Here is a 16,932-nt window from a genome sequence, read left to right as displayed (position 1 = left end):
TCCTATGTTGGAGGTTTTATTTGGCTTCATAGTAGTTAATATGGCTAGTGGTCGTGACCACATCTTTAGTATTATAACTATTTCCCAGTTCTCTATTCATGAGAACTATGTGAATCATACCTAACTTGCATCCCCAATTCCTTATACAACCTAGGACCGAAAGTATGATAGGGCTTGTTCTGTCAAGAGTTGTATTTAGTGTGTACTTCTACACTTGGGAAATAGGCAAACAGAGATTTTTTTGTTCATATCATTTGACCATTTGTCCACTGGAGAATGTTCTGAATTCTTATAAATTTGAGCCCTCACCACTCTTCTGACTTGGAACCAATAATGGTGCATCTTAACAGCTAAACCACAAAAAAATACAAGTCAAATTTTTATACAAGTCTTTATTTACAACTTGTTTCACAACTGTACACTTTTTGCAGCCTTGAAAACATTATGTATTCAATGGGAAAATATAGTTTGACCAAATCTTGTTTTAGTTTTCATATACATATACATATATTTTATATGCATACATATAAATACACATATCCTTAATAATACCATAACAATTTGGCAGTTATAAGACTAAAATGAAGATAAAAAGCAACATAATATATCAACATATTACAAATCCATTTTCTGATAGATTTCTGGACAGGTTTTGGGGTGAGGGGAGTGGTGGTACATTAGTTAAGTTTTTACTGAAGACTAAGACTTTCAAACATGTTCCTGCTCAGAAAAAAAGTAACAAATTCAATCGTGCTTAGCACACGATAAATTAGCACATGTTGGAAAAATGCTTAGATTCAATTACATATATAACTCCATAATAAAGAGCCCTATATCATGACAGTCATCACTTTCAATCAAGAATGAAATCCTAGCAACATTAATTTGATATCCAGCAGGAAATGAGAATAATATATCCAGCAACTTCCATTTAGAAAGTGGCAAAATGCAGGGTGGGTATAAACTGTCAAATTACAAATAAACAACAAGCCATAGAAGGGTCTACGATATTTAAGACATAAATATAAGGCTTTACCAGAACTGGAATTGTAAGTAAAATACAATTCCAAATTCAATGTACTGTCATTTTTCAGATTATCTGAAAAGCTTTAAGCACTAAATGGCAAAAAAAAAGAAAAAGAAAAAAAAAGCCTTTTTCTCAGTTTTTTTTTAAACTATTCATTATCCCTCCCTAACCCAAAGGCAAAAGTAGATTAAGGCAAATTATTAGTTCACGTTTGGATTACAATATTCCTTGTCCAAAACCAAAATCTTAGTGGTACAAATGCCTGGTAGATGCTGTGAAGTATACTAAAAGACAGTTTTGAAAATTAATCTCCCCAAATATTACAAAGAATTGTGGTGCTATCTATTATACTGGCAAATGTAACAGCTTAACAGAAAATGGAACATTTTAGTGCATTTGAACATTAAATAAAATAAGACCTGTTAAGGAAAACAAACCACTATAATAATCAAAGCAGAAAAGACCCAAACAATTGTACAAATGTAGCAATTTCTGTAAATATGGTGAATTATTTCTTATTTCTTTTAAGCAAACTGGAAATTTTATTTAACCAAAAATAAGTTTTTCTGTAAAATATGACAATGAATTGCATTACCAGAGAAAAGAATGATTACTAAGTATCTTATTCACCAATAGACACTTCTAAAATTTTCAGAATCTGTTTTAATATTGAGTTATTTGGAGAAATTGTTGTTTTAACTGCTTAAAAAAAAAGAATAAACAAATACGAAGACAACCAGATATGACAGATTAGGGTAATAGCAACTAAATTAATGGGGAAAAATGATTAGTAATCTACATAATTTCACCAATATCTTTAACAGTGGATCAACATATCTTTATGAATATACAAGTGCTTCAGCAACAGGATCCATGTTATTTAAAAAACATTCATAGTCATCCCAATGACTGAATTACTATTTGCTTCATACCTAAAAGTCTTAATGTTAATAATTCAAGTTAGATCACAAAGATAAAAACTACCAATGAAAACATTAAGTGTTTGCTTAGATCTCACTACATTCTAGGGGTGAGGGACATTAGACAATTTGGAGACTTTAGAGACAATTGAAGGGACACTAAATTATTTGAGGAAGAAAAGTTCAAAAAAGGTAAAAGATAGCAAAGTTCATTATACTGTAATGTGTTAGAGAAGCAAAGTATCATGTGACATTTTGACAAACTTCAAAATATATGTACTCAACAATCCTTGGTGAATAAATCATAATGTAGTTATATCACCATATCCCAGAAATAAGAGTAACATTTAACCACTACTAAAAATGAAAAAAAGCTCACTATGTGTTGAATAAATCTCTACTTCATCAAGAAATTAGATCTACTTCATTGAGAAATAAAGTGCCAAGAAAACCTTAACTTTCAGCACGGGCCACATGATTAAACAAACAATCATATTAAAAATAAGTATAAAAGGTGCTCACTTTTTCTTGTGATTTAAAGGACTAGGTATGAATCCCAGGAATGGCAGGTGAAACAGCTCTCTTTTAAACTATGATACAAAAATACTTGAAACAGTTTAAAGTAAGTTGATTGCTTCTCATTCCTTCTGATAAGACATTTCTCTAACAGTTTTCTGAACACCAAAAATGGAGTACAATTTCATGCGATCTAGTTCCACAATATGCTACGTTAAAAACTACACAGCAAAGGGACTTTGAACCAATAATACTATTTGACTCCAACTAATTTTTTGAAATATAAATTTCTGTTCACTTGCTGAAATATCTGAGCAATTCCTAGACTTGTGGTAAGTGATGCTGATACTAAAGGGGATTGAATTCCTTTTTTAAAAGCGCCAATAATCGGTTTTCTATTTCAGAGTTGTAAAATAGCACTCCTGAAGAAATGTAGACTTCATTTGCCCTGCCCACTATCTGCTTGTCTTCTATCTGATCAAACTTAAGTATCACAGTAGAAGACACAATACTGTAGACAAACAGTAGAACTGACAGTACTCGTATCCCTAGGAAAAAAAAATTAAGCCCAAGAAAATGTTGTTTATTACTCTTATTGGTAAACTGACTTATTCTTTGGCAATTACTAGAAAGAGCAATGCCCTATAGAGCATGTACATTCTAGTGATTTGAGAATAATGTGACTTCTACCTTCTCACTGATTCCTAATATAAAACTGGAAATAAGTGATAATGGAGAAAGGCAAAGGGATAAATGTCACAAAACAGCCTCAACAGACTGAGTTGAAAACTTTGGCCAGGGAAACAATAACACAGTAACCAGGTTCATCAAAAACAGCATATACTTTGAGACTTCTGGGATAAGGATACCCTGACAATACAACAATACAACTCCTCAAACTTTGCTTCCCTTCTTACATTTGGGTATTTGTGATGACAAAGAATTAATTCTATCTAGGGCAAAGTGAGCTCTGTTCGTTTTGTGAGGAAGACACAAAGATGTTGAGAAAACCTTGTGCCAAAGTCTACAGAGAAAGTTCTAGTATTAACTCAAAGAAGACTGAGTTTGGCTCTTTGTACTCTTAGTTCTGCTTCGTGGGGAAAACACTATGAATTCAGGAAGAAAAGAGATCCTTTGTTTTTTGTTTGGAAGAATAAAGGACTATACATTACATTTCATTACATTTCAGTGGTCTTAAAAGATAATTCTGTGATTCAGCCAATGACTTGCCTTACTCTACAAGACTCCATTGTCAAGAAAAATCCCTCTCAAAGTTAAACTGGTGTAGGTTTACAAATGTGCAAAACCTGATGATCCAAATAATCAAAGTTGGGAAACAGGTTTACGCCTGAGCTACATGATAACAGTATCAGAAAAAACAAATGGCTACTAGTTTAAAAGGACCTTATTTAATACTCTTTACTAATGATGTGCTGTGTAAAAAAGCCTTGTAAACTGCCACTAGGTCTAACTAGGTTGAAAAGAAAGCTGTTTTGGTTCTAGGCTTAGAATTTCACCAATGTAGGAGTAGGTGAAATGCCCATCCTTCCAAATCATTCTCATGGAAAAGACAGAAGAAACACATGAAGAAAAATTCAGGGGGACTTAATGATATATTTATAAAGTGCACTGAGCATTGAAAAAAAGTATAAATAATACATAAATGATTATTAGTAGCAGTAGGTAAAACATTAAAGACACTCACCTGTACTATTATGAGTGCTCATACAAATTACAAGTTGAGAATGTATATACATTGTCACAGCACATGACAAATATAAAGAATATTTCTCCCAACATCTTTTCAATTCTACATTAGCAACCCTTCCTAATCTTAAGTCATTAATCATCATCACCAGTTTAGAGCTCAGAAAGACTGATTTATTGTATGCGTGCATCTCTGTGTGTGTATATTTCATCTCACTCTATTTTGCTTATCCTTTTGTCCTCCTCTGCTTCTACTACTCTGATAGACAACGTTCTGACCATGGTACTATCACTTGACTAGTTTTAATCTTTTCCTAAGTAGGTAGACAGGACAGAGGAGTAGTTTTCCAACATTATGAAGTTCACTGATTTTAATCCTCAGAACTCTAACACCAAGTGCAGTATTCAGATAGGTTTTGGGAACGGCAGAACAGACAATAAATAACCATATTTACTTTTAAGGTGCTCCTAGAGTTCTTACCCTGTGGAAATCTATAGTTTTCTCAAAGTCTTTTTGAAAACTGAAAGAAGGAAGTGGAGGAATAGAGGGTAGTTGCTTTAAGAAAAAGAGAACCAACTGGCCATGCTTTTTAGATATCATCAAATCACTCTTGCCACAAACTGTACTAAATTAAGGAAAGCCTTAGAAATTATTTTAGAAAGGAGTAGAATTAGTCCAAGTAATTATAGAGAATATGCCTTCAAGTTGCTTACCAAAAGACATCTGATTAATGTGGATGTAGTATCTCTGGCTAGCATCCACAAAAGAAATGAACAATGAGAAAATTCACAAATAGTGCTTCTGTCTAGAGATTTATTAACAAAGTTAAATATTTGTTTCTCTAATAATAATGAAAGGACCAGCACATGAAAATGTTAACAGAGCTGAGTTCCCATGTGCAATATAAGCACAAGTTTTTGTTGAACTATTATTGGACATTACACCTATTCCTTATCCAAATAAATCCCTCTTTCCTACACTTTGCTCCTGACATGTTCTCCCAGTTATAGATACAGAAAGGCGACCTCAAATTATAACTAACTAGTGGTGTTAGGTAGAATTTCTAGCCCTTAAATTCATAAAATTGCCAAGTCCTGCTTGGCCTTCACTTCCTGAAGAAGTGAATGATATTTTGATTTATCTTATTGTAACACAAGAAAAGCAAGAAGTTTACTATTTCAAGGCAGTGTCATGGAACAATTTTACAAGTATTCATACCCATGAAGGTAGCACTGCACGAACACTTGATAAACAAATGATTTTAGGAGGGGAAAAAAAGGTATTAACAATAACTAAATTCCCAGAATATACACAGTCATTAAAAAAATGGATGCCATCATACTTGTACCATACAACAATTTAAAAGAAAAAAGTAATTTTTATTGTTTCCCTTGAGTTTTTAATAATTTCATCTTTTTGTGGCAATGAGTGAGTTTTAAAAATTTGTTATAAAACAGAAGGCAATAATTTAACAGAATAATTTACCCTTGAGATTAAATGAAAATTTCTAATAAAAAGAATGTACATTATTATTTAGATGCTTTATAGAAATTTAAAAATTAGAGTCACATGAAAGAACAGTCTTTTCCAAATGATTCCATGATGCAAAATACTCTAATCACTGTAATTACTAAGATTAACTTGCAAAAACCCAATTTTACATATAATAAAAGAAAGAAACCCAATATGAAGTAGGCTGCCATCTTGGCAAGCTGATGACTGAGCAGGGAATGAGATTATTTTGATTGGATAGAAAGCCAAGAAACTTCATTTTTTCTTAAGGTAAATTCTATTTCTCCTCTCAACTTTAAATTGGCATGCTAATGTTTTCATGAAGAAAAACATAGAAATGAATCAGAAAGTATTCTTAGGGTTTTATTTTCTAATTTTTTCTTTAGTTTAATACAGTCTCTGAAATTTGTGTCAAGTTGTCTTTACTCTTAACAAGCATCTCTACAATGTCAGTCTCTAACGCTCTTATAATGCAGATGGCCCAAAGTCTGGAAAATTTGATACCTTTCTCATAGTTTTATAACAAATATATTCTCTATACAGCTTTAAAACTAGTTTATCCATTTTTAGTTACTAATGTTGACTGTTTTAGGAAAGTTTCAAACATAGCAATTGAATGTGAGAGGGAGGAAAAGACTTTTTATGTTTCTGAGTCCTAGGAGTTGTATATCTGAAAAATAAGATTTTTTGTTCCAGAGTAGGTTTCATATTCTAAAGATTATTTAGTGTTAAGAATGGCCTTATTTCTAGACAGCAGGATCAGAAATTTGGAACTGGGAAGAGATCTTTGAAATGATGAGAACTAAAGCCCAAGATATAGTGTTATATAGGTATAGAATATATAGGTACAAGATCACAGCTGAAGAATCAGCATTTGAATCTAGGATCTTTGATTCCAGTATTAGTTTTCTATCCATTGGCTCATGATTGATGAATTATTGTCTTGGAAGAGTAAAATGTGTAAGAACTTCCTATAGTATATACTCAATAGATTTTCCAGATGACACCTCATTTTAACTGATTATTGGGATTAAGCTAAAAAGCTATTTTAAAAACTAATGATGTAAATAATAAATAGAACATATACTGCCTTCAAATGAAGTCAAAATTAATTCAGTTACTTCAAAGTACAGCATCTCCTAGGCTCTAGGGAAATAAGAAATCATTCATTTTTGAAGGGAAAGTTGGGAGAAGATATTGAGTTCTAGATCATTTTTTAATCTAAAACCTTGGCTAACTGGATATCAAGAATAAATTTCTCTAGGGAGATAGACTACACTGCTAAATTTCAATGCCATTCAAATGCTTTGCTTTTTTCTTTTGTTATTTTTCATCTTACTCCTTTCCTCAGAATGAAAACAGTCCCTTGCCTAAAAATGGACCTACTCTTATAAATCCCACTTATTTATACTTAATAGCTCACTCCAGTCAAATAGAATAATACTGTGGTTTTATCCATACCAAATAATTCCATAGAAAGATTACAACTTCAGGTAGACAATATACACAGGAAATTTGTGAAGGAAGGGGAAAAAGTCACATGTAATAGTATTTAAAGTGTATAGTTATTAACTTCTTCAAAATTCCTTGTATTCCACCAAGTAAACCTCCCAATCCTGAGAGATTACTCATAGTTGTTATTTTCAAGAAGAGATATACAAAGGTCCTCACTGTACTTGTGGTTAGGAACAAGTAAGCTGATAAGAGTGAAAAGCAAAAAATGTTACTCTTGGCCCTCTGTCACATATACCATACAGCATATTGAGATCCTGTTTCCCATAAAGGTTATGAAAAAAATAGAATCTCCACAATTTCTTCTGTGTATAAAGACACAACATACTAAATGGAAACAAGATTTTAAAAGAAGGCCAGCATTACATAAGTAAATACAAAGACAACAGCATGCAAAAGATGCCAAAGAAACATCAGAAGTAAGTCCTCCTGCTATAGGCTTGGCAACTTTCTAACTCAATTTAGAAATGTATCCTTAGGGCTGACAGCAGTTGCATAAAGATAACTGTGATCTACAATGAAAACTGAACTCTACAATTCAAAACTATTAACCATTTCATTTAAACAACTCACAGAATTCTCCCCCCCACCCCACTTTTCTTAATTAGACTTGTAAAACCTATCTTCAAAAGTAATTTCAGTGAAGTGGGAGTAAATTGCAAGCAAAAAGCCCCCAGTCAAGAGTCAAGACTACTCCCATAAAAATAATACGAATTTTAATTTAAGTAGCCCAAATCTATGAGCCTCCAGACATTCCACAATGTACACAGTATTGTATGGCTCCTTTGATCTGTTTTCATGCGGATGTGTGATTTAATTGCAAACACAGATGCTCAGGTGATAGCTGGCAGAAAAAGTGTGATTGGCTTCAATAATTTTCTAACTAAAGAATGTAACTTTCTTTACATTAAGCTTACAAGGCAAATGTTGCAAGACCAATAACAAAATCAGGGCTTCTTTTGAGTCATTTTTCTAAACCTTCTAATACCTAATTGTTCCTTTCCTTTGGAGTTCCACAGAATTTTTTAACTGTTTAATATTTTCATGTGTGCTATACACATCAAAAAGTAAACTCCTGAAATCAAAATTTTACATAGTTTTTGAAGACTGAATTAAAATTCAGTCCTGATAAGATTACAAATCATTAATTAGTTCATATAGAGAATTGCATTTAGAAGCTCAAATTTAGCATTTTATATTAAATTCAAATAAGCACAAATTATTGTATACATAGTGCTTAATAACTGTTTACCAAAGTAATTTTTTTTGTACCTACATAAAATGGGTACAAAGGTACTTTTTTGACTTTAACATATTTAACTCAACTCAGGCACCAAACACAGCCAATTCATGAATAAGGAATAGCTTCTTTTAACAGAAATTATTAAATTAGGAGACTGAAAAAAAAATCTCTCCCAATTTTACATATATTGTGCTCTTTAAAAGTGGGTCACCCTATAAGATAAAAACCACCAGGGATGTTGAAGAAATTATACAATTAAGAGACTGAACTTAAACAATTCAACATGGAAGACCAGACTGAAGGCATACAATTCCCAAATGAATGACATTTAGCATTTATATAGCACCTCATACACTTATTCAAAGTGCTTTCTAGTCAACATTTAATTTACAATCATTCCTTATGTAGGCAATTATAAATGTAAGCACTTTGGGGCAAAACAAAAGGAGAATATTCTGAAACAACCCCTCAGGGTAGTAGACTCAGATGGCATTAAGGAAAAATCTTAAGTCTGACAAAATGGAGTTGTCATTGTATATGCACAAATGATGTAAAGATTTTATTTTATCCCGATGAAACCAAAGTGAAATATAAACACAGTAAGTAAGTCACCTCTCTTAAGGTGCTAAATAGTTAAGTAATAAATGTTCAGGAAAATAAATGTGGGAAATTTTATAATGAAAATGCCTAAGAAGACGACTATTTGTAAATATATTAAAATAATCTTTTAGTTGGAGAGGATAGATGAAACCATCCACATTGGTAATAGCCAAAAAACTAGAGCCAGAACTTGTTACTGCAAAACTCTATAACTAAGAGTTAAATAAAAGCCTTCATTTAAACTCATTATGCAATAACCACAAAAATATGCTTCTGATTTTGCTTCTAGTAAAGCATTCACTTCTGCCAGTAAATAATATACCAGGAAATAAATGAAAGTCTTAAAAATAAAAAATTTCAGATAGTTGCCAAAGTTTTGTTTTTGTATTAATGCTTAATGTTAGAGGACAAGAAATTCTGCAAATCAAAGTAAAAATTCATTTTTCTCTGAAGAAGAGTTCAATTAGGTGCTTCATACAAGATTGGAATTTTTAGTACCTATACTTATATATTCAAGTCTTTGCAAAAGTACATTTCTCGATCATTTTATGCAGTAAAGTATACTTGTTATTTGATTAGCTTTCAGAAAACAATTTAAAACTGATTAATATATCATAAAAAGATTACTTCCCTTTAAACAAAGACATTCTTACAAAGCATGGTAACATACAGGAACAACAAAGAATATAAATTTTATGTTAATTATTGACAGGAAATTTAGTGTAATTAAAAAGCCAACATAACTGGGCAAGTGGTGACATTTTTAAACAAGTGAAGAGAATGTTATACAACATTCTTTATTGGATATCTCAAAAAGTTTGGCACACTGAAAGGAAGAAAAAAAGACTCCAAAGGAAATAACAGAAGAAACTAACACAGTACAGATGCAGGGAGGGAAAAAAAGACTGAAATGCAGAATAACTGATTATTAACAAGGTACAGAAACAGAAAATAAACTGGCTGAATTTCCTGAAATGATGTCACGTGTAACAGAAGTTTGCTTTGAAGGGAGGTCAGTTACTTTTCCAACGGCCACAATGACTAGACTTCTCTACCTTGCTGTGGCTGGCTGGACGTGGCCAGGGTAGGACCTTCTTGCACTTGTTGCCTGCCTTTGCCTGGCCAGGAATGACTGCCCTGAACCAGTACTAGCAAGTCTATCTTCAGCCGCCTTTTTATGAAGTGTCATTCCCTAGAAAATGGAAAGATATTAATGAAAATTAATGGAGTACAGTGGCATTAAAGTTCCTCATGCAAATTTGCTTCTTTGCCTTATTATCAGAATCACAAATGCTAAGTGCTTGACATTAAAATTTCAAAATGCAGAAACAGACATCTTAGCTCAAAAATTAGATGCAAATCTTCCCTTTTGGAAAAAAGTGCTTAATTTTATAGTCTGCAATGAATAAGCCACAGATTATGAAGGCACAGATACATATTAGAACATATTTTATCTATATTTAATCATGTAATCACCTTGGAATTAGGCTTATATCGATTTTGTAAGAAAAAGAAAGTGCAAGCAATTAGTAGCAGTTGATTTGCTCCAGTTGTCTGTGAATCAAGAGAAAAGAAAATATATTTGCTTGTATTTTAGAAGTTGGAAGAACACATATGGGACCATACATACCACCATGTTGTTGTTGCTCACTTCTGGCATGCTTGTGTTTTGAAACAAATTAAGAAAGTTCCTGAGAGCCCAATACCAGAGGTTCCAACTGAGAAGTTAAAAGGTATTTCTTCAAGAAGTGAGAAGAGGGCTAGACTAGCTTGGAAGGAAGAAGGGTTCATATCATCATGACCATATTCAGTTCATACGGAGTCAAAATGCTGAACCCATAATGTAACCAGAGGAAAGCAATCTCAAAAGAAACCTTTGAGTTCAGAGGGAGAAAAACAAAAACAAAAACAAAAACAAAAACAAACAAAAAAACCCCACCATCACCAAATGGGAGAAGCCTATGAGTAGATCAGGAAAGTAAATAGAGGTAAATAACATCTGATGTTCCTTTCATCTTACCAGGGTTGGATAAAACTAAGTAGGAGGCAAGGAAATAGAAGTTAGGAAAAGTAAGAAATGACAACACACAGTATTGATCCCAAGATGGAAGGCAAGTTAAAAAAAAATTAATTAAAAAAAAAAGAATACAGGGAAAGGAAAAAATAGGAAATATATTGATTATATATGTATATATTTCCCTAAGCTAAAGAATTCTAACTGAACCCCAAAAAACCCCAAATAAAACTCCATGAGGCCTATCTTCTGCCTGGAAACCAGGCCTACACTAAAACTACTTAATCTATTTAAAATATATTTATAACTATATAATCTACTCTATGTATAAATATACTTATATTATATCATCAAATAATCAATTCAGTCTTCTCTGTTACTCTCTTGGGTCTCCAAGCTCCACAGGAATAGACACTGCAGGTTTCACAGAAATCAAGCTCTCTTCTGCCCCCTCTGTTAGAATCAGGAAACAGCCTGAACTTCTCTCTCACTGTCAGATTAATCTCTCTCAGATTCTTCTCAGCTCTCAAGATGGTTTTCCAGAAGAAACTCCAACCATCCACCCTTTGAGCAACAAACTCAACGAGTGTCCAGTAATTCCTAACTGCTCCTCCCAAGGGGAACCTGAGAATTCCTTTCCATGATCTCATTAAGATTCTACCATCTAAATTAAATGATCCCTGTACCACTCACAACCACATATCCAGTCCTATTACTTATTCCTAGTTATTAAAAATTTCTATTTACTTAGCTAATTACAAGTAATTTAATTACATTATCCAATTCCAAGTATGTCTATTCAGTGAAGAATTTTGGCCAGGCATAGTGGTACATAATCACTGATACCAGGGAGACTAAGGCTGGTGTATCTTCATCTTTGGAGTTTCCAAGCTGCAATAAGCGAAGCTGATATGATATGTACACAAAAAATCTGGCACTAAATGGTGAGCCCACAGAATCTAGAAGCTATCAGACTGCATAAGGGTGAACCAGGCCAGGTCAGACATTGAGCAAGTCAAAACTACTGAGCCAAACATTAGTGGAACTGGGTCCACGAGTAGCCATATTTCCCAAGTTTGTATGAGAAAGGAAGATTCAGTCTCATTGTCTCTACTCCCACAATTCTCCACTAACATCTGCAACTAATTTCAACTGTAGATGTATTCTTTAATGATTCTTTAATTCTTTAGTGATGATTTTCATGAAGACAATGGGTAGATACAAACTGAGTGAATCTCCTTTCATTCATATATTTAAGCACTATGGAGAGTTTAAAATTATTGCTCCAGAATATCACATCAGAGAACATCACAAATCAGACCCTAACATGTAATAATCCATCAAAAAAAGCACTTAACAGTTAGTATTCTGATCATTCTTAAAGGCTGTATTACAGTTCAACACTCTGAAGTCACGGATGATGAGAAACAGTACATTATGGTTCTAAATTCAGAGAAGCCAAAGAAAGATGCGATTAAGAACTGGAGCCGATTCCTACTAACATTTCTTAGAGATAAAAATTAAGAGCAGGACAGAAATGAAGTGATAATAAATGGAATGAGATTTCTTCTTGTAATGTGTGGCAAAGATTTAATTATAATTATACAAGTTGTTTACTCGAATCTCCCAGAAGGAAATGAGTATCAATGACCCTGCAAAAAATGGATTGAATGGGTTCTAAAGATGCTAACTCTAGAACCACAGGGTTAGATCTTGAAAGAACATTTGGTTAATATCACATGTATACTGCAGACAGGTGTATTCTGACAACTAAAGCTCACTGGCTGCATTCAGACTACAAAAAGCTGAAAAAGGAGAGAATTGATTAGCACAAAAAGAAGAATGGAAAGGGCTCACACACAGACTAAGGTGAAAATCGTGTCCTTTTTCTCTTTTGGAGCAACAGCTCCCTTAGGAAACTATTTCCTGATGCGCTGCATTACTTCCTATCAGAGAGCAAGAGTATAGGGAATGAACTGATATGGGAATGATACTATTATCTGGAACACCAACAGGAAAAGAGAAGACTAAATGACTTCTGGTGGGGTTGTGGTTGTTAGGTGTAGGAGTGAAGCAGAAAGGAAAAGAAACCAAGAAGAAATTAGCCTTAAGGAAGAGAGGGCCAAAAATCTCCCTATTCTCTAGTTGTTCACTAAGGAAGCACTGTCAAGGATCCAGAATTTTAGTTAGCACTTTGTTCCAAAGTGTATTTAAACTATTGGTCTCAGGCAAACTATTTGCTGACTCAAAGTACTACTCATAGAAGAATCTTTGACCAATGGTCTGATACTGAAAAAATTCTCAGCCTATATGGAACAGTTTTGGATCAGAGGCTGACTTTACAGCACTGCTACTACCTGGCGACACCCTCAATTTGAGAGCTGTTGCTACAAAATGGACCCGTGAAACAGAAGTCAGAAGATATACAGTCCTTTCCTCATCTTACATAGAAAACTGGCCTAATTACAAAATGGCTCAATAAAAGGACACCAGATTAATGATATTTAGTTTTTCTCAAGTCCCACCCTGGTCTCCACTAGTATATAGAAGTCATCATCCTTTTTTATTCATCTAAGCTACCATTTATTCATAGATTTGTTTCTTAATCTACCCCCTGCCCTGCCAAAGTCAGCATCAAGTTTTTGTTAGTGTGAGTTAGGACAGAGTTTTCTTTCTAAGAAGCAACTGCATTCAGATTCATTTGGTAGTGTTACTTCTAGTGTAAATGCAATAGATGTATATAAATTATTGGAACCTTGAAGTCTATTTTTGAAATATTTTTCTTACCATATTGTACCAGGCACTAACAATAAATTTTTCTTCCATCTCTCTTTGACTCCTCGTTTTCTCATATTCTTTCTAATAACAATAAAAAAAATAAGGCATTAGAAAAGATCGACACCAATGCAAAAATTATCAATAAATACAAAATCATAGTTATATTTTATAGGAAGGACACTGCAGTATGGCAGAGAGCATCAGTGGAATGGAGAACATGGAATTAAATCTAGCCCTCCCAAAAATGTATGCTTTTAAGTAAATTACTTCAACTCTCATGGCCTGTTACTCATTTATAAAATTAGGGGTTTGGGTTTTATGGTTTCTGAGACTCCTCCTAGGTCCTAGAGCCCATGATTCCGTGATACCTAGTTAAACCCACACATTAATTGAAGAGTAGAGAAACTACCTCTAATGAAAGGAACATCCGGTCCCGTTCTTGTAGTTGGTTTTTCAAAGCCTGTATTTCTGGGGCTGCTCCTTGATTCTGCTTAGGATCTAAAGTACGGATCACCTATAAAAATAAGAGTAGAAATTATATCAAAATTTAGAATATATTGTTGTAGAAAATATTTAGGTAAGGAATTATAAGTCATAGATAGCTAAGTCCTATCAGAAACAATAATGTGTACTATGAAAAGATAGTTTTAATAATATATGTACCAATTATTCATTAAAGTCTGAATGACAGTTGACATTTGAATAGCACATAAATATACCATGAGAACTTTTCATCTCCACCCTACTTCTACCATCTACCAAGTTGGTCATAACATTTTAAAAACTTCAAGTTCCTTCAGGGGTTCCTTTGGGGCTTGACATTCTTTCACATTTTCCTTTGAGGTTTCACATACTTCTTTTTTGGCATTGTTGCTCTCTTTTGAATTCATATTTTGGTCTTCTTTTTCACTAAAGTAACTTTCTATGGTTAAGGTTTTTTGTTTTTGTTGTTGTCTTTTGCCAACTTTTATAGTTATTTTTTAACCCTGTTACTGTATCTATTTGTTGAGATTCTTTATGTTCCTTGGGTGATGGGTGCATTGCTTCAAGCTTGCAGAGTACTACTCTCTCTGGTACTTATGGTAGGCTTGGCTGCCTTTGTTTTTCACAGAGTATCTGCTGAGGTGGCCAGGGTGGCTTCTGGATAGGCTTGTAGCTATTTTTCTAGTTATATGCAGCACCATGTTACCAGTTCCCCTGTTGTACGTGGGCTGGGCGGGTCCCTCTGTTGTTTCCCTGCCTCTGCCAAGTGGCTTGGGCTGGGCAGGTCCCTTGCTCTGGGCTCTGCTACTCCAGGAACTCTGCTGCCAGGTGGGAGTGAGTACATTTCTGAAGTTCCAGTTCCCTCTCTCTGCTCCCATGTAGCCTCAGAGCTCTGTTGCCCATTAGAGTTTGTAGGTTTCCTGCCTTGACTGCTTATGTAGAGGGGCTTGGGCTAGGCTTGTTCTTGTTCTGTAGCATAGAATTGGGTTTCATGTTGGGCTGCTCCAAGTTCTGCCAGTTCTTAAAGATACTGTGCTACCTGGGTTATCTATAGTCTTACTCCAGTGAGATGTATTCCTCTAGCTTCCTTTTTTTTTGGTTGTGTGGAGAGATCAGGGGAACAGTGTTCTTTATTCTGCCATTTTAGCTCCCAGCATGCAACAATGGCCATAACATTCTTAATTATAATTCATAAATATTCATTTTTAATAGTGTTTTAATTGACAAATTAAATTTCAATGACATGCATGAAGCATTCAAATAGGAACAAGAGTATCAACCAGTTCAGGCAAAACCAAAAACAGACAAAAAGCTCACCAAAAATCTAGAATAAAAAAACCCCAAAAAACTCAAGTTCAGCAGGATGCACAGTGACTGAGAACATACCCTTATGTTGGAACTCCCTCTAATGACCCTCTTGTCTGATCTTTCCCATATAATCACTTCTATGGAATTTTTTTTTAACCTTCAATTACAACATTTCATTCAGGCATGGTCTCATTGTGCTAATCCCTTTTTCTCCTTGATGCCCTGCTAAACCCATTTTTGTGGTTAATTGCCACCATACACTTTTCTGTTCCCACTCCAGTGCTACCAGTATTATTATTTTTTTTAATTAAACCCTTACTTTCAATCTTGAAGTTAATACTGTGTTTTGGCTCCAAGGCAGAAGAGTGGTATGGGCTAGGCAATGGGGGTTAAGTGACTTGTCCAGGGTCACACAACTGGGAAGTGTCTGAGGCCAGATTTGAACCTAGGATTTCCCATCTCTAGGCCTGACTCTCAATCCACTGAGCTATCCAGCTGCCCCCTGCTACCAGTATTCTTTGGAGCCATTTCACTTTCGACAGCATTAAAAATATTTGCTAATTTCTGCTGGAATAACACACCAGTCCCTTCCCTCTATTGAGTTTCAGCTGATCTTGCAGCAAGTTTATTGAAAGTGTATAAACCATGTTTCAAGAATACACATGGGGCGCTGAGTTCTTCTCCAAAGCTTGCTGCCAGGATCCTCTGCAGCAGTCGCATCCCTGAGACAAGATGGTCAAGGTTGGAGTCAACGGATTTGGCTGTATTGGACACCTGGCGACATTCAACTCCAGTGGACTAGATGTGGCCATCAATGACCCCTTCACTGACCTCAACTACATGGTTTACATGTTCCAATATGATTCCACCCATGGTAAGTTTAAGGGCACTGTAAAGGCAGAGAATAGAAAGCTGGTGATCAATGGAAAAGCCACAACCATCTTCCAGGATTGGGATCCTGCCAAAATTAAATGGGGAGATGCTAGAGCTGAGTATGTTGGGGAGTCCACTAATGCCTTTACCACCAAGGAAAAGGCCGGAGCTCACATGAAGGGTGGAGCCAAGAAGGCTGTTATCTCTGCCCTTTCTAGTAATGGGGGTGAACCATGAGTAAAATGATAATTCCCTCAAGATTGTCAGTAATACCTCCTGCACTAGCAACTGATTGGCCTCCTTGGCCAAGATCATTCATGGAAACGTTGGTATTGTGGAAGTCCTCATGATCACAGGCCATGCCATTACTGCTAGCCAGAAGATAGTAGATGGCCCCTCTGGCAAGCTGTAGCATGATGGGCATGATGCTGCCCAGAA

General features: G+C 34.6%; 1 protein-coding gene across 5 annotated transcripts in view; it reads right to left on the bottom strand.

Annotated features, from left to right (window-relative positions):
* Window positions 1–377: 377 nt before the first annotated feature.
* Window positions 378–16,932, bottom strand: part of HOOK3 (hook microtubule tethering protein 3) — a 174,883-nt gene continuing 158,328 nt past the window's right edge. For all 5 annotated transcript variants that reach the window (XM_056813626.1, XM_056813625.1, XM_056813627.1 and 2 more), the window contains 3 exons: window positions 14,240–14,344; window positions 13,840–13,911; window positions 378–10,230 (listed from right to left, as the gene is read on the bottom strand). In XM_056813626.1, coding sequence (XP_056669604.1) covers window positions 10,090–10,230; window positions 13,840–13,911; window positions 14,240–14,344 — 318 coding nt within the window. In that variant the 3' untranslated portion in view covers window positions 378–10,089. The remainder of the gene's footprint in view (window positions 10,231–13,839; window positions 13,912–14,239; window positions 14,345–16,932) is intronic.

The sequence above is a fragment of the Monodelphis domestica genome, chromosome 1, assembly GCF_027887165.1.
Source record: "Monodelphis domestica isolate mMonDom1 chromosome 1, mMonDom1.pri, whole genome shotgun sequence".
Taxonomy (NCBI): domain Eukaryota; kingdom Metazoa; phylum Chordata; class Mammalia; order Didelphimorphia; family Didelphidae; genus Monodelphis; species Monodelphis domestica.
The sequence above is the reverse complement of the archived record's forward strand: the minus strand, read 5'-3'. Positions and strand labels throughout refer to the sequence as shown.